The sequence below is a fragment of the Drosophila mauritiana genome, chromosome 2R, assembly GCF_004382145.1.
Source record: "Drosophila mauritiana strain mau12 chromosome 2R, ASM438214v1, whole genome shotgun sequence".
Taxonomy (NCBI): Eukaryota; Metazoa; Arthropoda; class Insecta; order Diptera; family Drosophilidae; genus Drosophila; species Drosophila mauritiana.
In genome coordinates this window covers 14573930-14599648 of record NC_046668.1, presented here as the reverse complement: position 1 = coordinate 14599648, position 25719 = coordinate 14573930, and the positions used below count along the sequence as shown (strand labels likewise).

The following is a 25719-nucleotide window of genomic DNA, read 5'->3' as shown; positions in this document are numbered from 1 at the left end:
AAATCAGTTAAGGAAATAGACGAACAATCATTTTTTAAACAAAGGTAAAGTGTACACAAGTTTAAGAACCTAAACCTGATGTCTGGTTAATGTAAAATAATATAATTTAATATTAAACATTTATGTTTTTAGGTATGAGCATTAACATAGGGATCAAATGTAGTGCGATATATCATTTATTAAACAAAAATAGAAGAAACCAGCCTAGTTTCCATTTAAAAGGTACCCTCAAATTGTATTCAAAACTAACCACCAAGTTTTTTACCTGGTAATTGTAAAATTAAATGTAAGTCGACATGTAGAAAGCATGTCCAAAGGGATGTAGCTAAACACATATCGATGAAATTTTTGAATTTCAGCTCGGAACCAGTTCGATTGGCAGAGCTAGTTGCTCCCTTACCTGGGTCAAATCGATAGGCAGGCGACTGGTAGTTGTCGCTGCGTTTTATCGCTTAGGGGAAACAGCTGTGGGAAAAGCGCGCTTGGCCAAAAGCAAAGTAGCGGTTGAATTTTGTTTCTCGACCAACGAGTGCGCGGATGTGTGCAGATTGACGGGTAATAAAGTGCAGTTAAATACTAAATTCCAAGTACTAAATACTGCTAAAGAAAACAAAAATAGCCGAAGCAATTAATAGAAATACAAAAAAGTGAAGTTGACATTGAAGTCGCATCGTATGTGTGGCTGTGTGTGAGTGCTTAAAACTTGTGCTGGTGTGCGAAATTCTTTTGTGCTCCGTTTTGTTGTGCATTAAATAATCTCGAAATACGCTGGAAGTCGAGTTTCAAATGCAAACGGCACGCTTCGTATCCGAATAGTTGTTTTGTAAAAAATCAATAAAGCGCCGTAATTGTCGCCGTTCTGTAGTTGTTGTTGCTGCTGTTTGCTGCGACAGGAGTTTCCGCCAACAACTCGCGTCGTTCTCGCTCTCACCAATAGCTCCTCTCTCTCTTTCCCCACGCGGTGTTGCTTATCTTATTTGCTCACACTTTACTATATCTCGTGTTGGATTCGCATTTGTTAGATACTTCTAATGAAATTAATTGTTCGCTTGTTTTTCGGTTTGGCACCAAAGGAAGGAGATCATTTCCAGCTTAACAACCAACGCAAAAGGGTAAGCGCAATACCAAATAATAAACAATCTAAGCACCGAACGCAAACAGAGAAATGCGGAATTTAACAAGTTCAATAATCGAAAGTGCCTCTATTGTGCTCTCTGTTGCACGCACGCACGCGGCCGTATGCTAATTACAACGGTTCATTGCTCCGCTCATCGAGATTTTGACATATTGTTGCTGTCCCCCTTTGACATGTGGCGGCGTGCTTCCTCAAAAGATAATGCAGCTGCCTCTGCGATACCGTTAAACCCGTTTCTGACTCAAAATGCCAATTGATTTTCGTTAACGCTTACTTTAATTTGCCTTTTTTGGCCAACTCGCAATTTGCCTGTCCCGCAGCTCTCTCAAATTTGTTGCAATTAAAAATTGATTTTCCGTTTGCCAAGTCAGCTTGTAAATAACAACAATAACAGCCAAAAAATTGGTTACTGCAACAATGAAAAAGCAATTTTCCGTATCTACTACAAAAAAAAAGAAACTGAAAAAAACGTTCAAAACTCAGTCAAGGCATTGTGCCCGTTTTATTGTTGCTGCTTTTCGCTTGCCACACGTTTTGCGGCAGGCTATTGTCGTTGTTGCTGTTGCTTCCAGTACATGTTGCAATTCTGGGCATGCCTAATTTTCGGTTTAACAAAAGTTAAGTACTCTGGCTCTTTGAGCTTTTGCCCGTCGTTAACAAAACCGTTTTTCCCTCCTTTTTCTTTTCTTTTATTTTATTTCTTCTACATAAGCACAAACATCAACAATTGACAACTTGGGGCAACGAAAAGCAACGGCAATAAAAAAGTCTCGAATTATTTCGTAGCGTGTCCGATTGGCATCAATTGGTGGCGCTAGGCAATTGCAAAGAAATAAACCACACTAGAAAAGCAAAAACAAATATAAATACAGCAATTACCGATTGCAATAGACTGCTCAATATATGTGGAAAATCAATTTTCAATTATTTTCCCGGGCTGACCGCCAATTTGAAGCAGTAAACAAAATATAAAAAAAAAAGTACTCTTCCCATACCGGGAATCGAACCCGGGCCTTCTGGGTGAAAGCCAGATATCCTAGCCACTAGACCATATGGGAGGCTGCCTGTGTTGTAGCAAAGACTCGTTTTGTTCGCCAACATTTGTCTGAATTGAATGCTTGCGTTTATTTGTACGATTAATTTTGCTTAACCCAGGAAAAACTATTAAAAATACAAATTGAGATATGGAATGAAAACATATATAATGGTCAGTCAATAAGTATACCAACCCCGTTAACAATTCCTTAAATTATTAACCCTCTGATGGTAACAAACAAAAAAAAAGCAAAATTACGCAAAAAAGTTTCCCATACCGGGAATCGAACCCGGGCCTTCCGGGTGAGAGCCGGATATCCTAACCACTAGACAATATGGGACTTGTGTGAACGGTGACTAAAGTGTGTCCTTAGTCTGCCTCTTAGGACATGTTATAAAGTAACCAGAGTATATTTTCTATTTATAAATTCAAAAATTAACAAAGCATAAAAATCCTTATAAAGTACATGCACCATTTTTAACAAGGAAAATATACAAGAACCATTATATAACTAGGAAGAATGTAAAACATATCCCATATGGTCTAGTGGCTAGGATATCTGGCTTTCACCCAGAAGGCCCGGGTTCGATTCCCGGTATGGGAAGTAATTTTTTTTTTAATTTAAATAAATCAATTACCCCGTTTGATAATCCCCATCGATCAAGCTCCTCCAGCCACTTCCCTCCAATAGCATCGCACAAAGGCATCAACTGGCTTGGACTTGAAAATCAGACAACAACTCCACTTATTGACCTGCACTTAGAGGCGGTATAACACGAATCGTGGTTCAAGTGGTGTTTTAATGAGTCTCAGCTGGGTATGATCCGGCTCAACGAACTTCCTCTCGCTCCCTGCCAAGCATTTCCATCAAAAGCTGCAGCTGCAACTCAATTTTCCAAGCCCCGACACTCGATGGAAAAAACGGCTAATTCATCAAAAGTGTGGCAAAGCCGAGAGCCAAAAAACAGTGAGCCATTGTTGTTGCCCATCACGCCCACTTTTCGCTGGGGCTCGCCCCCTTTGAGGCATGCTGGCAGTCGCTTGCCACTTTCCAAGTCAATTGAAAAACTCGTGTAGCTTTTTATATGCCATCATCTTGAACGAGCTTATGTATCGTATCCAGACATTAGAAGCGCGTGTGAGACATACGATTGAGCAAGAAGCGGAGAAAAAGGCAAAGCGTACAAATTACCATTTTTTATAGTTTCTAAGTGAGTTTGTATATTTTTTCCCTCAAAGAAAGCCAAGCCCCGACAATCGATGGCAGCGCATGAGAGAAGCAACAAAAAGACGGTAACTTTTTCGTTTCTGTTGAACGTTCAAGCAACGCCAACGCCGCCTGAGCTTTGTTTTTATTGTTAAACCAGTTGATCAGTTGAGCGACAGCAAGAACGAAAGACGCCAGCTGCTGCTGGCTATATGGCATGGGTATATGGGTATACATCTCCGACTTGCCAGCTACGCTGGCTGCATATTAAGCGCCCCCGCTGCGCGCCTGCGCGTCCAACGACCGCATTGTTGTGAGTTGTCTAAGCTCTGTTTGTTTTGTTTTCAATCCGCATCAGCCAGCCGGACTAGCAGGTAGGAACCAAGTCGTCTCCCCTTGGGCTCGATCGTTCAGATGTGCAGGAGGAGCCAACTTAATTGAATTGTTGGGTCAGCCTCGATCGTTTCCGTTCCGCTTCCAGATGATTTGATTGCTTAACACTCTGAAAAATAATTTTGAATGACAATATGTGGCCTAACAAAAGCAGTTTAGTATAAAGATTGTATTAATATCTTATCCACTTTGTTTTTAATCCCTTACATTATATTTGCTTTAGTTCCATTGTCTTCGCCAGGCTGAGAGTAAGTAGCTAGTAATGTTAATTTGTAGAAAATGAGACGGCGACACGACTGATAAAAAAAAGAAAATTCCAATGAACTCAGTAATGGGGTTTTAGACTTTTAAGTGTGCTTTGTCGTCTATCGCCGCCATAAAGGCAATTAACATGCAAACTTTGCCAAACAATCAATCAGCTAAAGGAGCCTCACGCACTCCCCATTTCTTTGTTCAAGTCTCGACTATTTCGTGAGTTGCAGCTGGAAAGAAAAACGTGTAAATTTCGTTTGACAGTTGACAGTAGGAGAAGAAAAAGCTGAAAACAGGCAATGCTCTTTTGGGGAGATGGTCAATGCTCTCGACAGTCCGAAATCGCAGTCGTAGTTTCACTTCACCCATTTAGCATGACAATCAGGCGGCCATAGGATGGGACACTAATACGCGGGGTCATCCATGCATGGTCTGCAGTTGGAATCGACGAACACACCTCTTTTGCTTTGTGTGCTGCAAAAAAAAAATCGCAGGGTTGGGGAAAAAAAGACAGAAACTCAAAACGTTTTCACTCTTAATTTTCATTTTAGTGAAAATCCGCTTGGGACACGCCCCAGTCTTTGTATCCCCGCCCCAAATAAAAATGAAAGAAGGGCCCCCCCAAAGGCCATTGACACACATTTTGGCACGGCTTTGCGTGCTGGTGAGTCCAAGTCCAAGACCGAGGCCAAGATACTGGCGATTTCTGGTCACAACACGACACATGTTGCTATATCTTCCTGAAGTTCGGGTAACGAATATAAAGAAAGTGTTCGAAAAACGATACGATGCCGAAGACGCATGACCAATAAATAAATTGAAATATTTACGCTTCGAAGGAAAGAAAGAATCGCAGCGTAGTCTGTCTGGGAAGACGAACTGGTTTCGGGGAAGGCTTAGTCCCAAGTCTGGGTCCCTATAATCGCTTCGTTTGCCTCGGTGAGCCGCAGGCTCCACTACAGATCCACAGCTGCAGCTGTGACCCACTCCCAGTTGTGTCCATTTAAAGCGGCCAGACGACGCGACGCGGTCTGTAACGTATCTGCGCACATTTATCGCCATCGCAAGCTGGTCAGCTAGCCAGGCCGGCACTTTTTAGGCATTTTGCGGCAGTGGTTCGCGGGTCTAATGCCAAAAATCTGAAATAAAAATTTCACCTCCGGTCACACGCTTGAGAAGACACAACGCAAACTGGCGGAATGAAAAGCGCCAAAAGGTATTGTGAAAATTGCAGGCTGGTTAATTAAACAAACTGCGCCCATGGCACATGAAATTGACTGGAGCACAGTGAAAATGGGAACGGATGAAATAAAGCAGTAGATTTGTTATTGAGATGTAGTCTAGAGAAATATGGGCTTAACCAATCAAGCACAGTAAAATTCTATTTAAATAACAACTAAGTTAACAAAGTACTGCAAGTTTGATTTAACAAGCCGCTTTCTCCAGATCAAAAATCTATCAAAACGCGCACACCTTTAAGCAATTATTGTACATAAATGAGATCGACTGGAAATTAGACAATAAGCCAAGAGAGGAAATGAATTTTAAACAATGAGAAATTTGAAGCGCGTAGGCTTTTCTTAAGTGAAAAGCAGGCATTCAAGTCGATTCCACCATATCGCAAATAATGCATTACCTTATTGGGCTTAATTCGATGTGGTGCCGTCGATTATTTTTAGCTTTTAGCTAATCCAACAGCAATTCAAGCCGCTCCATTTACTTGGCTGCGCATTTTGCGGCTGATGAGTTTTCATTAATTACCAAAACGGGTATTTGGCCATTGAGGCGATTTTGTTCAAGTCGTTGTGGCTTCTTTTCATCGAGCCCATGAAGATAAATGAATGAATGTCCGGATGCACTTGATGCGCACATAAAAATTGTTGCCTGTCAGCGTCATTGAAACTGTGGATTGGATCCACCTAGTGGTGGTTGGTCAGTGGAAATCGTCTCTTGTAAACTTCAGTTCGTTTAGCCTACTAACTGTATGTGGTAAATCAATCATTGCGTCTGCTTAGCTTCAGTTTCGGTCTCGTCTTCGTCTCTCCGGCTATTTAAATTAACCGGTTCGCCTTGTTTGCGGTCCGCCTAATGAGCGGCACTTGTTGTCCGCTCAAGAGTTTTTGGAGAGATTGCATCCACTAAGCCGCAGACATGGACTCGCGGCCAGATACAGCCATCACCATAATCATATCCCGTGTCCATCTTCATGTTACCGAGCTAGCAATGCTTTCTCTACGGGGATTGTGTGGGAAAGCCTAGGGCCTATCGAATGATTAGTGTGTTATCGCTTACACGTGTCTCGGAACGCACAAAATTTAATTTATTAATTGGGTTAAGTGCCGATGGTGGTACAGCTCGTTAGGCCTTTATAAAAGCAGCGGGAGTGAGGAACTAGATCGATCAAATTGAAAGATGAGAGAAGATATCTTAAGATCATTACACGTGCTTTAGGATCTCCCAACAGCGAGAATAGTATTATTAGAGATTTTAATCAAGCTTAGGGAGTGGAGCTTGTCAATTATAATGTAGTTTCAAGTACTTCAAACCATTAGCTAAACACGTTAAATAGTTAACAATAATATTGGCTTAGGTTCCTGGAGATTCTCAATAAGCAGCTTCTAGTTTTTGGTACCAACTGTTTAACAACTGAAAATGATGTCATTAAAAGACTTTGTGCTTATGTAGCTCTTTTTAAAGCTCCGCTCATTTGTGTATAGAGCTCGATTCTTCCCTTGAAATTCGAAAGAATTTGGCATTGCAACCTGATGATTACGGCAATCGTATTTCCAGTGGACTTGGCTCATTAGCAGCCTTGCTTTCCGATCGAATTCATTTGCAGCTATCCACTAAACTTAACCTTAGCACGATATCGCTGTACTTCGTATTTATGGAGAGTTAAATGCTGGCGCGTGTTACGCATCCAATGGATACATATGTGTACTGATACATGAATTGGATTCGTTTCGATTCGATTTGATTTCCGAGTGAAGCCAAGACGAAGAGCGAAGGTTTTCAATGAGGCGCGGCCATTTGACCAAGACTGAGAGTTGCCATTGCTCAATGTATCTAGATATCTGTAGCTCTATCTCTAGCTGTATCTATTTCCATTAATTGGAGGCAAGCGATGATGCGTCAGTCGGGTATCTTTTGTTTGAAACGGGCTTCGAGGCATTAAGCAACTGGCAGGAGATATTATAATAATTTATATGATTTCGCATTGTTCTGTTGGCCGCTTCTTCGCATTGTTTTTTTTTAATTTGCCAACTCAACTTTTTCGCTCCGATTTGCGTGTCATTTCTGAGATGCTTTTTACCCCTGAGTCACGTTCAATGTCGCGGTGCTAGCCGTGCTTCTTCATTGCAAATTGGCCAGCAAAATGTGGCTAAAAAGCATTTTGCACCATCACTTAACGTTGCAGCTTCCACTTAAAGTGGCAGTATGGACGCCCATCAACATTGTGGATTAAATAAAATTACCTTTCAGTGCGACAAGCAATTACTTCTCAATTACAAATTTACTATCTTGACTTGGCGCTCTCCTTACTTTTTATGATTATTGCATTCAATTAAACTAAATTGCTTTGGAAATTGGTCTCGTTTGGCCACTTGCCAGTCGTTTCACTGCGGGCGCCATCACTCCGCTTTCATTTCGCTGGATGGCTTTAATTCCCAACTATTTATAATAATTACTAAAGCAAATAAACCCACACAAAACGCAGTCGTAACTATAAAAAGACTTCGGTCAGCGTGAGCGGCAGAGATCATTGGGGCAGGGTCTCAAACTGGGACGCCGGTGCCCATTTCCAACTGACCAAGTCCGCGAAGACGATAAACCTCGGATAAAAAATAAAAACTGCCTACGACGACGCGGCGTCTGCCTCGAATTTTTCATTCCAGCTGAGCAAGCAACTCGCAGAGTCATCGCCACCGCCAGTTGACCCCAAAGTTTGTTGTACCCCAAGTGCTTGGAAACTCAAAATTCAAATGGGTGAAAGGGGTGCCCAGAAGTGCTTCCAAAGTTTTGATGAAGTAATAAAGAGAAGAGGAAACTGTAGGAGTTGCTGATGTGCTAATGGAAAACTTTGAAATTGTTTTAAAGTCGTCATCGAAAGGCACAAATTTACGTTTAATGTATGAGATATTGTATAAGAATTAATTAAAGAGTTTGCATTCAATTAAGTTGAAGCCATAAAACAAGAGTTCTGATGAATGAGCTTCTTTGGATAAGAACTCTTTCAATTAAAGAAACCCATCTGAAGCTTTAGTAAATGAGAAATATAGAATTTCAAGTGCTTAAATCAAACATTTTATTAAGCTCACAAATTATGTTAAGATGATGTTAAACCAGAATTGGCAATTAACTCCTATAAGTAATGTCATCCGGCGAACTCCAGACGTTGAAATCTCTTTACGTGACTGGCGGCTCTTAAGTCAGCAGAACATTGAACACCTGTGGGTATACACACACACACACATTGGATTAACTAAACCCATCTTCTTGGGCCAACACTTTTTGTCTGGCTAATTGGAAAAATGTTGGCAATCTACAAATCCATTGAGCTACTTGCTACAAATTGGGCAACTCAAGTCGAAACAACTCGCCAATTAAGGCGATCCATAATGCTGCCCTTCAATTTCGGCGCTGAATTGTGTTGATGGGGGATTCCAAGTGATTTTCTACTTTCGCTAATAAAAAGTTGGTTTAGTATCAGGTGGATTTATGGAGTGAACTGGTAAGACGTCTATTTTGACAAGCGGAGTACGTTTTTTATTTCACCCACTGCCTAGTGCAAGCTAATCACATGTTTCCGTTGCTGAAAAAGAAAAATAACCTCAGGTGGTTGTTGGCTGCGGTTTTGCGCTTTAATAACTTCATTGTCAATGCAACAAACGCTCCAAGTTGCACACTCGACAAAAAAAAGAGACAAAAGCAGGCAGCCAGGCTTGACTTCTCGCTGTGGCATCCAGTGGAAGTCCATTGTCGTCCACCGGATTTGATCTAGATGCACCATGTGCAGTGTCCAAGTACACAGAGGAAAATAACAAGAGTTAATGGTGCCTAAATAACCATTAAACATATAGTAGTTTAGTTAATATTTCGAAAGTTCTAACATGGTTATAGCTATTTTGCTTTGCTTCTATGTTTAATCATTAAGTTGTGAACTATAATTGATGGGAGAAAGCTGTAATCTAGTCCAATTTCTTTCGGTTCACGCGCTGCACAGTAGCTCGGGATGGCCGAAGGAGATGGCTATCAATTGTGGCTTAGATTTATGGGTATTCTACATACATATCGCCTTAGGAAGCGTTGAACCCGCGAACAGAGAAGTCAAGTCGGGCGTTTAAGATCTTCTTAGTTGCTGCGATGATTCCACAAATCAGACGTCGTCGTCGGGCACATTGAGATCATCACCACCAGCTGTCTGTTGGATTGGACTACAGGTTTATTTCTCGATCGATGGTGGGTAGTTTTTATGTGACCGAGCAACGGGTGAGGGGGTTGGGGGGTGGTTTTGGTATTAAACTCGACTTGCCTTATTTAGTTTTTGGTGTTTTATGACTGCATGACTCGGACCCGACCGTTTTTTACACCCGCACAAGCGCGGTGAGTTGAATTTGCACATGAGGGCTTGATTATTTTAGATCACAGAGCGCCTCAGCTTCTTGACTGCCGGCAAATATTTATCCGAGCACATATAAACAAAGTGGATGCTTGTCTGCAAAATATTTACATATTCTTCCGAGTATCTTTTCGTTGCGAGTCTGCTATATACATACGTATCTATGTATCTATTGTGCTCTATCAAAACAGGGTATTTCTCGGAAACGAGTCCTATGAATATGCAGAGCAGCAGTATAGTTACTAATAAGTTCGTTGTACATTTAATGTTTATCCCCATTTTTATGTCGGGCGCGTCACAAGTGTTTTTCCCAAATGACTAAGCCACAAGAGCAAACGAAATGCTCTCTACGAACATAAAACAAACATGACCACGCCCATAGAACATGTCCGTAACGCCTTCTTTCGGTTTGGAACCGCAGCAATCTAACAGCGGCCACAAAAATTACACAGATCATTTCGAAATTTACATTGAAATGATTTTTTTATTTATGCGGGGCGAACAAACAAACGAAGAGTGTTGGAAAGGGGCATTTGATTAGTTGTGGTGCACTGTACCCCGCCCCCCGACTGCTCAAGACTAGAGGGCAAGCCCCCCTTCGGCTGTAGATCCAATAGATTTGATGATATTACAACAGTTCCAAGTCTATTAGAAATCATTTGGCCAGCGGGAAACCGCCAGCTGCGGATGAATCAGCATTGGGCATTCGAATGTTTGTTGCTTTGCTTGTAACACTTACAACACTTTTTCATGTTTGTTTGGTGTGGTGGGGGAGCTGCGGGCATGGAACCTATATAGCTATATCTATCTATATATAGATGGATTCCCACGCCCACGTGTCTATTTCTAGGTCTTGGGTGTGTGGCTTTTCTCAGGTCTTTTGTCGATTGCTTCACATGGCTGCTGGCATTGCATTGTGGCTGCTGATGCTGCTTGCTTTTCGCTCTTTTTCCTTGAATTGTGCAATTTGGCGAGTTTCCACCTTGGCTTCCCTTTTGTTTGACTCGCTGTTTCGCCTGCTTTCCATTTTGTTTTCCCTGCCTGCCTAATTTGTGTTATTTTCCCCTAATAATTACTGACCGTTTATCCGCTGTTCCAATTTCGCCCAGTTTGCTTGCGATTTCTTTGCACGTCAATGTTTTGGGTTTTTTTTGCTGCTCTGCATTAATATTTTCCTTCCGCAATACTTATGACCAATTCGCTCTTTCCAACCAACTAAAAATAAATTCCCACACATCGAAAATGTGCTGTGTTTTGTGTGGTGCTATATAAAAGTTGCAATTTATAAACTTTTCAACATTTTTTCGCAAAACAATTTGCGCACCTCCCTCGGTTCTCATCCACCACATGCTGTTGTGTCCGCACAGTGGGCTGAAGTTGTGAGAGCTATGGCTCTGGAAAATATGCTAAACCGCTCATTTCAGTTACATGATTTTCTCTGGTGAAATCAACTCATGTAAAAGTTTATACTGTATTTTGATAAAGTTTTGTTAGCTTTGAAACATTGATTTCGACCACTGTTGAACGGCCTAAACGACTCGTGGTGAGAGTTCTAAAATTAAATATTTAAATTTGTCGTTACATTTTTGGCTTCGCTCCGTCGTCTTGCGCGTTATAAACTTTGGTCATAAAACTCATCTTTATTCAAATTAACATGGCTCGCTATTTGGATTTGGATTCAAAGCGGGAATGAGTATAAGTCTAGGTGAAGGAGAAACGATTTCGGCGGAAACTGGAAGATGAATCACGTTGGTAAAAAAAGGGGACTCAAACCGTTGGTACAATAAACCAACTGATCGGCCTCTAATATACGGCACTCGCTGATAACGAAAGTACCCGAAAGATAAATGATAGCGGAGAGATAGCGCTTCAAGAATCGGCGTAACAACTTCCGGTGAGATCCAACAATAACAATGAGTCTCGATTAGTTGCAAAAACTGAGAATCTCTCCGCAAAAATCGCTCTCCTTTTTCTCTCTGCGGTAGTTTCCCCACCACAACACAGAAAATGAAGCATGGCAATGCCGTCAGCTGGTTTTTCGCTCTCTCTCTCTTTTGATCACCGAGTTGCTTCGTTTCTTGTGCTTTGCATTCAATTCTCAACGATTCATTGCCGCGTACGGCTGCAAAAGTTTTTTCGTTCATTTTAACATTTCTTGGCTCGCTGCGTTTTCCGTGTTTTTGTTTTATAATGTGCAGCTTCGAGTCCGCGTACAAACGTAGCATTAAGTTAAAAACGAGATTGGCCTTTGCTGGTTAACGACAACAACAACAACATCGAAAAAGCGAGCGATGTAAATATAAATGCATTTAAAAAAAGTGCGAGTGCATCGCTCATTGCGTGACTTTCCATCGAGCTCAATAAAAATATAAATGCGCAGCGTTTTCTTATCGCACGCTTGATTGTGCCACTGTGTGTGTGAGTGTGTGTGATTGTGTGCGATTGCAGCAGAAGTACAAGTGTGTATGTAGGTTATGGCAAAATTAGCACCGAAACCATTTACCATTTCAATGAAAAAAAAACTAATAGAAAAGAAAAGAAAATAAAAAGAGAGCGAGGCAGACAACACGCAAGCAACTGTTGATGCTTCCTCTTGCTGCTTCTCCCCACCTTTATCCAACTTTATCGCTGTTTCCCCCGCCTTCTTGTTTGCTTATCATCGATGCGTTGTGACACAATTCAAGTTTAATCGCAGCGTCAACAAATCGAATCGAATAGTGAATAGTGTGTGTGGAAAATCTTGGCTGCAATTCGATGGTGATGTAATTTGCATAAACAACAATAACCAAGCTGCGAAAACAACAAACATTCGGCTTTCTGCAGACCGCAGACTAAACGCATACATAATTTTTGGAGTCACTTCAGGTTTCAAACTGCGCCATGTAGGCAGCAGCTCCATGTGTGTGTTGTTTTTGCTCTCTGGCAAACACACTTGTTGAATGTGTGGAGTCCCCCGAGTTTGTGATTAAAGCTGCTTGAATGCGATACGACTAAATAAATTAATAAACACTGGGTGGTAAATATTGTGGGGTACAAATGCACCGAAAATAAAGCTGCACTGAGCACTCTTTAAAATGTTTAAATGAAAAGCGATTGAAACTGTTAAATGTTTACTCTTTTAACAATATATTCGTCACTTGGAGTTCTTATCTTTCGTCTTCTTGGCAAAGGAAATTACAATCTAAATTAAAGGAGCTCAGGGCTAGCTAATACCAATATTTGCAGTAATTTTATTTAACACGTAGAATAATGGAGTGAATCAGCTTTATACATTTCTCTAAACTGACTTCGTATTGAGCAATATTTAAGCAGTGATTTTCTTATTTATCACTGGCGTGACCTTGCACTTATGACTTCGTTCTGTAAAGAACAATCTGAAACGGAATGTCTCACACTGTGAATCATTCCCTCGATGAAATGGGTTTGATATTTAAAAACCAGTTACGATTAACGTATTCGTATGTGGCTGCGTTAATTTCCTCATTTGTGTTTGGAAGTCTCGTAAAATTGTTACATCTCTTTCTTGTATGTAAATCCAAATGTTATAATGTCTAATAAACATCATATCGAACATTTCATGCCAGACTAACGCTGTTTTTTTGGGCTTTAATGTAGTCGTTAAGCAAGCCATTAAAATTAGGCAATTGCTTTGTCGTGCAATCTGATTTTGACCCTTTTTTAAGACGCTTCTTTTACTCTTTATGGGGCCTTAAAAATCTGAAAGTTAAGTCTATAAAACCACATGCTTCAGCTAAGGCATTTGTCTGCTTAGAGGAAAAAGCTATCTGTGGATCACTAGCCAACTGAAAGATCAGCTGAATGCCTTAAATGCCACAGACGCCCACAAAGCGATGGCAAGGTGCTGAGTGCTGAATTCTGATTTCTGACAGACTGAGATCCACGAGATATGGTCTCGCAGCTAGCCACTGCTTCCAATCCGACTTGAGCCAGTGAAATCCAAGCCAGAGCAAGCTGGTCTTCTGCTGCCTCATTACCTATTACCTGCCCCTGGGCAGTCCGCCCATCCTGCTCACCTGGTGACCGGGCTCCTCCTATCTCGACTCCTCCACTGACGTGTGTGTCATGCGGATGGCTGGCCAACCAACCAGCCAGTCAGCCAGCTAGCTAGCCAGCCATCAGAAACGTCAGCGGCAGTCGCGGCGTCGTCGTCGTCATTTGCTGCTTTTAGACAATGCTACGAGTTCCTACACCTACGACCTAGAATTTGCCGAATATGTCAACAGGTATATACTCTATAGCTATAGCCGCAAAGCGAACAAACTACGCGCACACACACACAAGCCGGCAATATCTCTATTTCCCTATATACGCTATATAGATAGCTCAATGTTCGTACATGTTTGTATAAATAAAGGGGGAATTCATTCAAATGTATATATATATATTATTTCGTTCTTTTCCCGCAAAATTCATTTTCGATTTGTATTTATAATCGGGGGTGTTCTTAAACCTATTGCCACATGTAAGAAGACTAATCCCAAGGAATCATTAGATATACGCACCCATTTGAACGTTTATTTGTAGAATAGGAAATGCAGCAAGTGAAACGGAAAGTGTCAAATGTTTCGATTCGAACTTGCATGGGAAATTGCGCGCACCGGAAGTTCAAGAGCCTGTGTAACGGTTAACAGAAAGTCCTTATGGCGCTAGCCATCCCTTTCGCACCAGTTTGCAGCATGCGCAGTGCGAATTTCCCGAGCAGAAAAAGGAAAATGGCCCAGGACCAATACGGTGGTTCCATGGTGTAATGGTTAGCACTCTGGACTCTGAATCCAGCGATCCGAGTTCAAATCTCGGTGGAACCTGAGCCTGACCTCTTCCGGTGTCCTTATTTTATCACAGGTCATCAAAGGATGTTTAAAATGTTACTTATCCTTGGAATTTACTTTAGTTCATGAACTTTTAACCCTGTTATTAATAGATTAGTGGTTTTGACGGTTAAAAGTGCACAGAAACAAACTATTGAATGCCTTTTCGCAATTTATACAAAGCTTAATTGCAGTTAATGTGTCACAGACAAATAGTTTTAATTGCTACTATTTTAACAACTTAAATACTCAAATGTTCAGCTATTCAGTTTTTAGATGCATTGTAGCTGCTCTTTAAATAATTTTCACTAGTATATTTAAAAACGTAAAGTATATATCTTTAATCCATTTTGCCCCAACACTTGTATTTTTGTGTTAATAGCCAAATTTATGTGACGCCACGCACACGCAACCCATCGAAAACCATAAATTAGATCTCTGAAAAAATGTGAGAAAAATCTGAAAACACGATCAGCTTGGGTGAACCGCCCATAAGAACCAAATCTCGATATTTTCAACCCACATCAAGAGCAACATAAACACAGCCCATCGATGTTGGTCAGTCGAACAACAAGTTTTCAAGTTTTGAAGTTCTGTTCAGTTCAGTTCGGTTCGAGATTGTCTAAATGCAAATTGGCATGTCACTTGGCCGCAGGGCCAATTTATCCCAAGCACTTTCCTCTTGCAACAACAGCAAACAAAATAAAAAAAAGAAGTAAAATAAAGGCAATTGGCCGCTGTAATGTGTTTGATAAAAAACACTCGCGCATGAAATCAAGCCAAATTGTGTCAAGGGGGCTGCATGACAACGGGCGGCAGCAACAATACAAATTAAATAAAATTAGCGACTATTTTGCACGGAAATGATGGGGGGATGGGGGGTAACTGAGGTTCGAGATCCGAGATCCAAGAGGGGCGCAAAACGCTTGAGCAACTTTGCCCCAAAAGTTGATGGACGGCTAACTGAGCGCCCTACACATGCGCCATATATATACCCCTCTCGCTCTGTCTACACGGAGAGAAATCGGCACTTCTAACACTATATAATGACATTTACGAAATGTTTCATTTTACTTAGATTGTTGGTATAACTTTACCTCCCAATAAATCTAAATAATTGCAATATTCCAATATGTATTGCGTAATCTTCGCTTTTGAATCTCTTTTTCGTAGCCTTTTTATCGCCGTGTACTTTTTCGGTTTATCTTGTTCACAGTTTGCGTGTGTGGGCGATGGCATAATGGGGTTTTCGAACGACATTGAACTCGAAAAAATTGAAAAGTGTCGGCGGCCCATGCGAACCAAGCTGTCTTTGACTTTGCTTTACACGAGTTTGTCTAGTTTGTCTGTGAGTGTGAGTGTGCTCCTCTCTCTATTTGTTTATGTTTTCCATTTCGCCTTTGCTTTTTCAGCAACAACATTCAAAATATAGCTCCGAATTCAGTTCTGTCTAAATCCGATTCTAAAGGTAGACATTTCTCAAATATTCCCACATTATCGGCTCTAATCCCTTGACTAATCATATTCTGATCCCGTTTTTGTTCATATTTTGCAGAAACAGAAGCCGGAACAGGAATCGACCAAAAAGTAAACGCATTAGATTGCAAGTCGTGCTGAAACGATATACAGCGAATAGAGACCACCAAGAACTCGAAGACACATCGCCAACATGGTTGACTACTATAAAGTTTTGGACGTGGCGCGATCCGCCACCGATAGTGAAGTGAAGAAGGCGTAAGTAACCGAAGTAACCCATATCCGTTCTGTAGCTGAGCTTCACCACAACATTCACCACCCGCAGATATCGAAAACTGGCACTAAAATGGCACCCAGACAAGAATCCCGACAACCTGGATGAGGCCAACAAGCGCTTCCGCGAGCTATCCGAAGCCTACGAAGTTCTTTCCGATGGTAAGTGCCGTGCTCGAGAACAGATTTCTTCGAGCCCTTAAAACAATGAAATGCGGGTTAAGGATCATGTGATCCGGGTTCTGTGATCCAGGCTGCCTGGCGGTGTCAATGCTAAGTCTTTATTGTTTAATTAGCACGTAAGCGCAGGATCTACGATGCCCGGGCCACGCTGCACAAATCCTCGAACAGCGGAAGCAGCAGCAGCAACAGCAGCTCCTACACCCGCTACCGCAGCGGCGGCAGCGGTGGATCGTCGTCCTATGGACGTGACTACGACTACGACTACTATCCGGGCTCGGGGTATGGGTCTGGTGCCGGGCGGCGTTCCGGCAACCGCTACCAGGCCTTCACGTTCCGCAACATTTTCGAGGGCACTCCGTTCCACAAGATGTTCGGTAAAGGCGAGAGGCTAAAGCGTTGCAATTGTTTCGTTACTACGGTTTTGCTGACTGACATCCTGGCGCACGTCGTTTTGTTTTCGTTCCATTCAATCTGCAACTAAACGCTGTTTTTGTACAGTGATGGGGGAGCATTCATAAGCGTTCATAACCTTTCCCACCACTGTTTCCATGCTCAGTCTAAGCTAATCCTCGCAGCTCGAGCTTTTATTACTAATTGCATTTACCTTTCTGTTATTTAGCATCCCAACTTACCATTTACTCCTATTTCTTCACAGAGAAAAAGCGCCGCATATACGATGAGTATGGCAAAGATGGACTGGGCGATCGCGGCCAGAGTCGCTCGCATACCCGCCACCACTATAGCACACACGATTTCGATGACTTTGATATTATGGGCGGCTTTCAGTTTGCATTCCGCCCGCCCGAGGAAGTGTTCCGTGAGTTCTTCGGCATACACTCGCCCTTCGCCGACTTATTCCGAGGTGAGTGATTAGATGGGATGGGGCAACGTGTGTAGAGAGTGCTGACTTTTGTGATTATCGTTTTGCAGATGCCAACGGTTATTCGAATGTCAGCACGAGCGGCTCGAGTGGCAGTCGACGCAATGGCGGCAGCAGTGGATCATCTCGCCACCATCATCATCACCACCAGCACAAAGTGGCCAGTCCGTTCGGGGCTCCAATGCTTAACTACTCAATGATGGACTTCTTTATGCCCACCAGCGGCTTCACCTCGTTCTCGTCGATGACCAACGGCAATGGCAGCAGCGGTGTCACCCACATCTCCAGCGGACCCGGTGCCAGTGTCAAGCGCACCTCCACTTCGACGGTGTTTGTGGATGGCAAGAAACTGATGACCAAACGGTATGATAACCTCTATTTGGCCATCATAGAATCGTTCCTTATCGATCTGCATTTGCATTTTCAGGGTCGTCGAAAACGGCAAGGAAACTGTCTTTTCATATGAAAATGATGTCCTGAAATCAAAGACTGTGATGGGCTCCCTTCAATAGCTAATTAATTAAATTCACACATAATATATATATATATCAACATAAATCAACAAAGGAAAAGTCATAAATGTAAAGCCGAATGAATATTAACTAACAAGCCCAAGAAGAACTCGGAATTCGTTACCGCTTCGAAATATGATACGTTTAACCACTTTGTTCTACACTACAATTTAGTTACTTTTAATGGACCGAACAGCAGCATAAATGAATCAATCAGCCAGCGAAGGACCAAGCAACAGCAGAAACACTACCAGCAGCGATATCCACACCAAAAATATGGAACATGGAACAGGCCAGGCCATTGAATTAAATCATAAATCAAAATTCCCCGTAATAGCGAAGTATCGAAATTTATTTTTAAAGCATAATTTTTGCATACTGCTGCCCTACTACAAAATTGCACCGGTGGAATAAAGCCAGCACCATCGGCACGAGAATCAATTGAAGACCCATACTGACAATTTAGCCAATAAGTTCTAGGGGCCAGACTTTAAATGCTGTTCGGAGCGAGTGTGTTTGGGTGTATATCTTTTGGGGGGATAATTATGTATTCTTCGTGTATGTATCGTTAGTCACTTAAGTTGCCACAATACTTACTAGGAAATCGAAAGCTGAGAAATGCAATCTAAGCAATGAAGCGGAATTAAAATAGGCTTTGCGTTAATATTTCTATACATTGTAAGGGATATGAATATATGAATATTCTAAACGATGACATTTAATTTTTATAAATATTTTAATAACCTAGATTTCTCTATTAATTTCGATGCTGTATGCTAGCGTATAGTCGTTTTTTAAATGCTTAAGACTATTCTCACATAACCTGCAAAGCGAAAAGAAAATTAATCGTAACATAATCGCCAATAATTTAATACTTTGTTAAGTTAAAAATTTATAATGAGAATAAAAGAAAACACATGAGAATGAAAATATACAACAGATGCGAAACAATTAACTCAAGTGTTTTATTACTACTTTAAATAGAGTTTAATTTAATTAATTCGTTGATTTTCTGCGATGCAAGCTGATCGATGGTAATTCTAAAATAATATTAAATATAGATAAGTATTTTCATATAAAGAATTATAATCACTTATGCGTGCATTTATATTGATTATTATATTTATTATATCATCGGATCAAAGTTGAACCGAACTCGCTTTTAAGTTAATGAATCATAAATCATGAAATTTCAAATTTTCCCGCCAACTTGATCTCTCATTGGTTGGCAACGCGACTCAGCCAACCCACTGGCAGAGCTGCCAACTTTTTAGCGTGAAAAATTAAAAAGATTTGGGATATCACAAGTAAAAAAGCCAGAATCAAGTGGAACCAAGCTAAATTGGCAGCACTGATCTCTGACGGTATTTTCCTGCGATCCAACAACGATCACACTTCCCCAAAATTATTAACAAAACGCAGCAGGATCGGAGCAAATGGCCCAAAAATGAGTCGCGATAGTGATCCCATGAAATGGTACCACGGCAACCTGTCTCGCGAGGCAGCCGACGATCTGCTGAAGCAGGGTAAGTGTTGGCGCAAGGCGCCAATTGGCCTGTCATCAGTGATGATCGCTGGGATGTGGGCGTGGTGGAGCACAATGATGGGTAATTGGTATGGCAATCAATCAACAGGTTACGAGGACGGGACATTTCTGGTGCGCGAGAGCAGCACAGCGGCCGGAGACTTTGTGCTGAGCCTGCTCTGCCAGGGTGAGGTGTGTCACTACCAGGTGCGACGACATGGTGGCGAGGATGCCTTCTTCTCCATCGACGACAAGGTGCAGACGAAGATACTGCACGGCCTGGACACACTCGTGGACTACTATCAGCAGGCGGCCAATGGTCTGCCCACCAAGCTGACGGTGCCCTTGATCCGCGATCTGCCGCCGCACAACACTCGCAGCCACGGAGTGACCAATCTGCTGCATCGCGCCACAAGCAAAAACGAGAGCAAGGTGGTCTTCGAGCTGCTCAAGTGCGGCTATCGGAATTTCGATGCCAAGAATCAGGATGGACAGACTGCTCTGCATCTGGCGGCCCTGCACTCGGACGAGGATATACTGAAGCACCTGTTGAATGCCAAGGTCCAGGTCAACAGCTCCGACTCCTTTGGCTGCCAGCCATTGCACGTAGGTTTACCCACGCACAACTATGCATAATGCTCTCTTTAACCATATACTTACATTCGCAGTACGCCGCCCGCTCCAAGCCGGCCAGTTTCATACGCACACTCATCTCGGCACAGGCCAATGTCCAGGGCAGGAACATCGATAACGGCTATGTGCCGCTGCATGAGGCTGCCAAGCACGGCAACCTGGAGGCTGTGCAAGAGCTGCTCCTGGCTGAGGCACCGCCGTTGCCTAGAACAAGTTCGGGTGAATTTCCATTCGATCTGGCCAAGGAAGCGGGCCAAACGGCAGTAGAGGAATTCCTGCTCAACTACAAGCTCCCACCGGCAAATACCACAAGAGATCAGTGGTACCATGGCACTCTGACCAGGGACGAGGCCGTAGCCATACTAAAAAAGCATGCCAAGGAGTTATTAGCCAAACAACCGGAAGTGGATACCTCCGGCTGCTTTCTGGTTCGCTACTCCGAATCGCCGGCGGCCTCGGGATTGGTTCTAACGTTGCTTAGTGATCAGGTGGTCAAGAATTTTCGTATTTCGCAAGCGGATCTCTATCAGAATGGCGTCAAGGTGCAGTCCGGCGGGGTAAGTTATCATCGTACTTTAAATGTTCTTCTTAAAGAAACGTCTGTTTGCAGTCCAAGTTTCTGTACATTGATGACGGTCCCTACTGGCCAAGCGTGGAACATCTAATAGCGCACTTCATGCGTTTCTCGTACGGGTTGCCAGTGAGCCTCAAGTATCCGGTTCCGCCACAGCCCAAGCCAGAGGTGCCCTCGTTTGCCACAATACCTCGATCATCGGTGAAGCCAAAAGCAGCCTCGCCCGCTACCCCGCCCACTCCAGTATCGCCACATTCGCATCATCAACACCCGCACGTTCCCGCCCTGACCATAACGAAGAAAAAACAGAAGGAGAACAGTAGCTCAATGTTCAACACTCTGCGGCTGACGAGTCCGAAGAAGTCGCTGTTCGACATGAACAGCCTGCGCAAAAGCAAGTCCAAGGGCAAACGCAGTGAGTCCGAGAGCAGTGTGAGTGGTTCGCTGGCCAGAACGGAGCAGGAGCTGCAGGCAGCGGCACCTATGCTGAAGAGCCTGTCGTTCTCCACGGAGTTCTCAACGTTTAACGCGGATGGCGTAGCTGGTGCTGGCGAAGTGTACAACGTGCCCAGGAACAACACGCCCATTGAGATTGACCTGCCACCGATTGCCCAAAAGACTGATGCCGAAGTTGAGTACTTCACGAAGAGTGATGTGGCCATAGAGCGCGAGCGAGCAGGCCAGTGGATCGCCAACGGCTACCAGCCCACAGTGGACGTGCTCTCCCTGTTGGATCAGCAGATCAAGGCGCCCGCCGTGGCACGACTAAACTCGGTTGGTCCGACCGCATCGACGGAAAGTGAGATGGCCAGCTATCTGCATCGCAAGTGCAGCGGTACGCCCAGCACACCAAGCGCCACTGAGGTGGAGGCCGCCAAGCTGAGGTTCTTTATTGAGCCAGAAAAACTAGTGCTGGATAGAGAGATCGGGCACGGGGAATTCGGATCGGTGCACAGTGGCTGGCTGCTGAGGAAGAGTGGTGCTGGGGAGGAATCCCGCCTGGAGGTGGCCATTAAGATGCTTAGCGACGAGCACAGCAACAAGCAGGAGTTCCTGCGCGAAGCATCAGTTATGATGCGGCTGGAGCACAAGTGCATTGTGCGATTGATTGGCATTTCGAAGGGTGAAATGCTCATGATGGTTCAGGAGCTAGCTCCGCTGGGCTCCATGCTGCAGTACATACTGGATCATGGTCATGAGATCACGGCCAATTCGGAGCTGAAAGTTTGGGCGTCACAGATTGCGTGTGGTAAGTCAAACTCAAGACAATTGGATTCCATTCAATTAATGAATTAATGTTTGTACCAGGCATGCATTATCTGGAATCTCAGCATTTTGTGCACCGCGATCTGGCCGCCAGAAATATACTGCTGACCGCGCGCCACCAGGCGAAGATCAGTGACTTCGGCATGTCGCGATCCCTGAGGCCCGGTAGCACGGAATACCAATTCACCCAGGGCGGACGTTGGCCCATCCGCTGGTACGCACCGGAAAGCTTCAACCTGGGCATCTTCTCGCACGCCAGTGATGTGTGGTCATTTGGCGTGACCATCTGGGAGATGTTTTCGCTGGGCGCACCGCCATATGGGGAAATATCTAATGTCGATGCCATCAAGTTGGTGGACAGTGGCGAACGCCTGCCGCAGCCCAATCTCTGTCCAGCATACATCTATGCCGTGATGCAGAGCTGCTGGAAGGAACGACCCAAGGATCGGCCGACCTTCGTCTATCTCACCGAGTTTTTCGCCCGCGATCCTGATTACCAAAACCTGCCGGAATTGGTGCAAACGGTTCACATTTAAGCCAGTTTCCATTTTTCACTTCTTCCGTTCTGAGTGCAATTTTCTGTAGCTATTTCTGTAATAACTTCTATTCCGTTTTTAACGTATTAACGATCTGGAAACCACAGATCACTATTGTTGTCCCGTATCCTAGTATTCATGTTTATAGCTTGTAATATATTTTTTAATCATATGTGTACAACCAATTTGTGTCAAAAGAAAGCGAACAAGTGCCTTAAAAGATTTAGCATATAAACTTTGTATTCATTTTTACAAATCCATTTTGTTTCATTGGTTATACAAAATAAAAATATTTTTATACATACTGCGCTTTTTAAATGGTTTTTTATAGTCTTAAATAATACGGCAGTTTGATTTAATATTCAATGTTTAAACATTTAATGCAGTTCTTTTATATAAAACGTGGTAACAAAAGTAAATAGTTTGTTTGTAAAACGCTTAATTACTAGGTTAGTAATATTGTTTCTTGGAAAGATTATATCTACGTTAGCGTGGTTAGTGCTCTAAAAAGGATTATATATTTTTTTTGTTTATTTTTCGAGCTAGCACAACAGTAATCAAGCTGATCCGTTTATTGCCTGCTTCACATTCGATGCGCTGACGAGCTTCAGGGCGCCAAGTATTCCGTTCAGGTTCTCCTCGTTGTAGGGCTTGCCCTGGAGCGGAGTGACCACCGGGACGAGCTGATCGCTCTGCGGCAGCTGGATGCCGATCTCCTTCATTAATCCCTACAAATTAAGTAGAAGAATAAGTGATAATTCTCTAAAACAAGGCAAAACAAAACATACCGCCTCCACTTCCACGCTTAGTTTCAGTTTCATGTCCTGCTCATCGCCCTTCACCTCCAGTTCCTTCTGCACGGTGAACTTGGGTGTCTTGCCGATGACCCAGTCCCAAGAGCTGTAGTTGTAGCGCAGTTCCTCAATGCCGGGAAACCATTTCTCAGTGGGATTGACCAGCTGAAAGCCGCGCTGCTGCATCGTCTGTTTGCTGCCGCCGTCTTCCAGTGTCGTTGCAGCCGTCCTCAAGTACTCGTAGCCCACGGCGGAACGCAGCTGAGCAACGTTCACCGTGCGATTGACATCAACCAGGTTGCGGATGGGCGACGGCACCGAAGCCGTGGCCTTGCTTATGTAATTGGCCGGCTCCCGCACCAGAGATTCGCCCAAGTGCAATTTGTTGGCGCTGGCCAGAATGGTGCAATGATGGTACGAGTTCGGGTGTCCCAGCTTGGCCGCAGTACCGGAAATCTGTAATTGAACAAGGGCATACTCGTTGAGTGGGCAAATAAAGACCAGATGCACAGCCCCAGCTGTTGGTTAAGTGGGCTGACGCCAATGTGAGGGATCAGCCGGGGTCGCATCATTCCTTGATAAGAGCCACCGCTCCTCCTCACCTTCTTATTCATCACTACAATGTCGTCGCGCTCATTTATCTCCGCCTTGATGGCCCACTCGCGGAACAAGGCCCTGGTCACGATGTTCAGGTTGTACTTGCGATCGTAGCGCTCTCGGGGCGAGAAAAAGGTGCAGTTGAGGTTCCCAAGATCATGATACACCGCACCACCGCCACTATTGCGGCGGGCAAGTGTGATGCCGCGTTCCACCAGCCGCGAAACATTGGCCTCGGTGAAGGGATTCTGGTGGCGACCAATGACCACGCACGGATCGTTGGCCCACAGCAGCAGCACATGGTGGCGGCTGAAGTCAAAGTTTTTGTACAGCCAATCCTCCAGAGCGAGGTTGGTGAACACATCGCTGGACTGCGAGATGAACACGGACTTCTTGATCTCCGAATCGGGCACCACGGGCGGTGGCTGGCGTCTCTGCTTCCTAATCTCCTGCTGCCCAGCAGAGGGTGGCTCCACTCCGCTGGATGCCAGGCGCGTGGCCTGAGCGGCGGAGGAGAGGAGCAGCCGCAGCTGGCTGGAATTGCGTCGCAACAGCATGCTCATGGCTTACACAAGGAAGTGGGGCGAACGGGTGTGTGATTTCTGTTGCCAGGTGATCTGAGACACAATGCACTTGCAAGCGAAACAAGGTCAATGGTGTCGAAAAAAGCTCTTGACGGGTTGATTGGTTGGTTGGTTTCTACGGTTGTCGTCTGCCCGGTTCTGTGTGGTCTCTGTGTGCGCTCTTCTTTAGGTTATGTATGGTCTACTATCTACGCTATGTATTCGTTTTGGTCTTTAAATGGCTTTGGTCGCTCTGGACTTTAGACTGTGGCGTTCTTAGTGGCTCGGGATGTGTTTGCAGCCACGGAGCTGGCCGAGATGAGGTATTCGTGCAGGGCGGGCGTCTGATGCAGCCACTTCCAGGTTTGATGCAGACCACAGACACGCTTACGGAGACCCAGGCAGTCCTTGTTGGCACAGTTCACTGGCATACTACGCCTCACACCCATCCAGGTGGGGGATACAACGAATCCGGTGTTTACGGGGGGCCGCAGCGTTACGGGGCCCAAATAAGATGGCTAAAGGGTTTCCTTTTCAGCTGACACCAAAATTTTCCACTCTTTGTTCGCGGCGCACGGGAGGGGGCGGGGGCAAGGCGGATGATCGCAGTGGGCGGGGGTAGCAGTTATAGCACAAACAAACGAACGAACACAGAGCCGATCGAAAAGCAGCTGCGCGTGTGGGAATATCACGACCGATTGGCTTTCGTTTCAGATGAGCAGTGGTGCTCGCTGCTCTTGTTCTTCTCGACGGTCCCCAAATGCCATTCGCAGCGAACGACGAAAGCTCTGGTCATTACAAAAAAAAAAAAAACGGCACTCTGGTGCCGCAATTAATTTATTTTAATCTTTTTAATTCGAACTTGTATAATTTACGCTAAACATGTGTGATAATCCGAGACGTCTACAACAGCTGTGACATTAACATGTGTTATATTTTATGAGCAGCACACTTTGGGAGCCCCTTCACTTTGGAATACCCCCATTATTGATGTACGCCGCCTCTTCGGCATCAATTGGCTTGCGGGCAAATCGTGCCGGCAGCTCGTAGTCCTCAATTGCTGGTCCACCGGCCAACTAAACGTATAAGAGACAAGTACGAAGATTAGTTATGATGCACAGAATAAGCCGTGGTATTGTGTAGTAATGAAATGGGCTGGGTTAACCTTTTTGCCTCCTGCTGCCTGGGAACTTGCCTTCTGGTTTGCTGTCTGGGCGCCCGGCACTCCTGCTCCACCCTTGCGGAAGTGTATGAGCGGTACGCGCTTAGCCAGCGCAACTAGTGTTGGTCGAACCATAGCAACAGCAATTGAATTTCTACCAAAAAGCCAAGGGAAAAGTAAAAGTTACGTGAATAACAGCTGACTGTAAACTCATACAAGCGTTACCAGATCGTTGCAGTTGTATGCCATTCGCCGCGCAACGGCTGAATATCG

The 25719-nt window shown here is 44.0% G+C and overlaps 5 protein-coding genes, 1 long non-coding RNA gene and 4 other non-coding genes across 18 annotated transcripts; 4 read left to right on the top strand and 6 right to left on the bottom strand.

The window, feature by feature from the left end:
* Positions 1-433: 433 nt before the first annotated feature.
* On the top strand, positions 434-18261 carry LOC117138251 (dnaJ homolog subfamily B member 6-A). Of its 6 annotated transcripts, XM_033300205.1 has the most exons (8): positions 434-555; positions 1074-1112; positions 16028-16206; positions 16274-16383; positions 16518-16778; positions 17060-17266; positions 17335-17647; positions 17712-18261. In XM_033300205.1, the coding sequence occupies exons 3-8, from the start codon at positions 16142-16144 to the stop codon at positions 17794-17796; spliced, it is 1041 nt and encodes a 346-aa protein (XP_033156096.1). In that variant the 5' UTR covers positions 434-555; positions 1074-1112; positions 16028-16141; the 3' UTR covers positions 17797-18261. The 6 variants fall into 6 exon arrangements, with proteins under 6 accessions (XP_033156096.1, XP_033156101.1, XP_033156102.1 ...); XM_033300210.1 differs by lacking the exon at positions 1074-1112; XM_033300211.1 differs by lacking the exon at positions 16518-16778 and having other exon boundaries at positions 439-555.
* On the bottom strand, positions 2122-2193 carry Trnae-uuc. Its single transcript has one exon. It is a non-coding gene; the product is annotated as a tRNA-Glu (tRNA).
* On the bottom strand, positions 2440-2511 carry Trnae-cuc. Its single transcript has one exon. It is a non-coding gene; the product is annotated as a tRNA-Glu (tRNA).
* On the top strand, positions 2704-2775 carry Trnae-uuc. Its single transcript has one exon. It is a non-coding gene; the product is annotated as a tRNA-Glu (tRNA).
* LOC117138255 lies at positions 3470-7723 on the bottom strand. Of its 3 annotated transcripts, XR_004459190.1 has the most exons (3): positions 5660-7723; positions 3979-5162; positions 3470-3880 (listed from the first exon to the last, which is right to left on the bottom strand). It is a non-coding gene; the product is annotated as an uncharacterized LOC117138255 (long non-coding RNA). The 3 variants fall into 3 exon arrangements; XR_004459191.1 differs by lacking the exon at positions 5660-7723 and having other exon boundaries at positions 3470-3912; positions 3979-5631; XR_004459189.1 differs by lacking the exon at positions 5660-7723 and having other exon boundaries at positions 3979-5631.
* Positions 14398-14469, top strand: Trnaq-cug. The gene has a single exon. It is a non-coding gene; the product is annotated as a tRNA-Gln (tRNA).
* Positions 18262-19170: 909 nt separating the features above from the next.
* LOC117138245 (tyrosine-protein kinase Shark) lies at positions 19171-22637 on the top strand. Its single transcript, XM_033300196.1, has 5 exons — positions 19171-19322; positions 19431-19927; positions 19990-20511; positions 20565-21777; positions 21837-22637. The coding sequence occupies exons 1-5, from the start codon at positions 19244-19246 to the stop codon at positions 22328-22330; spliced, it is 2805 nt and encodes a 934-aa protein (XP_033156087.1). The 5' UTR covers positions 19171-19243; the 3' UTR covers positions 22331-22637.
* Positions 22638-22684: 47 nt separating this feature from the next.
* LOC117138249 (lipoyltransferase 1, mitochondrial) lies at positions 22685-24304 on the bottom strand. Its single transcript, XM_033300204.1, has 3 exons — positions 23727-24304; positions 23119-23580; positions 22685-23058 (listed from the first exon to the last, which is right to left on the bottom strand). The coding sequence occupies exons 1-3, from the start codon at positions 24282-24284 to the stop codon at positions 22888-22890; spliced, it is 1191 nt and encodes a 396-aa protein (XP_033156095.1). The 5' UTR covers positions 24285-24304; the 3' UTR covers positions 22685-22887.
* A 56-nt stretch (positions 24305-24360) lies between these two features.
* Positions 24361-25024, bottom strand: LOC117138254. The gene has a single exon (XM_033300215.1). It carries the CDS (start codon positions 24731-24733, stop codon positions 24545-24547), a length of 189 nt encoding a protein of 62 aa, XP_033156106.1. The 5' UTR covers positions 24734-25024; the 3' UTR covers positions 24361-24544.
* A 92-nt stretch (positions 25025-25116) lies between these two features.
* On the bottom strand, positions 25117-25670 carry LOC117138253. Of its 2 annotated transcripts, none has more exons than XM_033300213.1 (2): positions 25450-25670; positions 25117-25360 (listed from the first exon to the last, which is right to left on the bottom strand). In XM_033300213.1, the coding sequence occupies exons 1-2, from the start codon at positions 25579-25581 to the stop codon at positions 25250-25252; spliced, it is 243 nt and encodes an 80-aa protein (XP_033156104.1). In that variant the 5' UTR covers positions 25582-25670; the 3' UTR covers positions 25117-25249. The 2 variants fall into 2 exon arrangements, with proteins under 2 accessions (XP_033156104.1, XP_033156105.1); XM_033300214.1 differs by having other exon boundaries at positions 25480-25670.
* Positions 25671-25719: the final 49 nt, after the last annotated feature.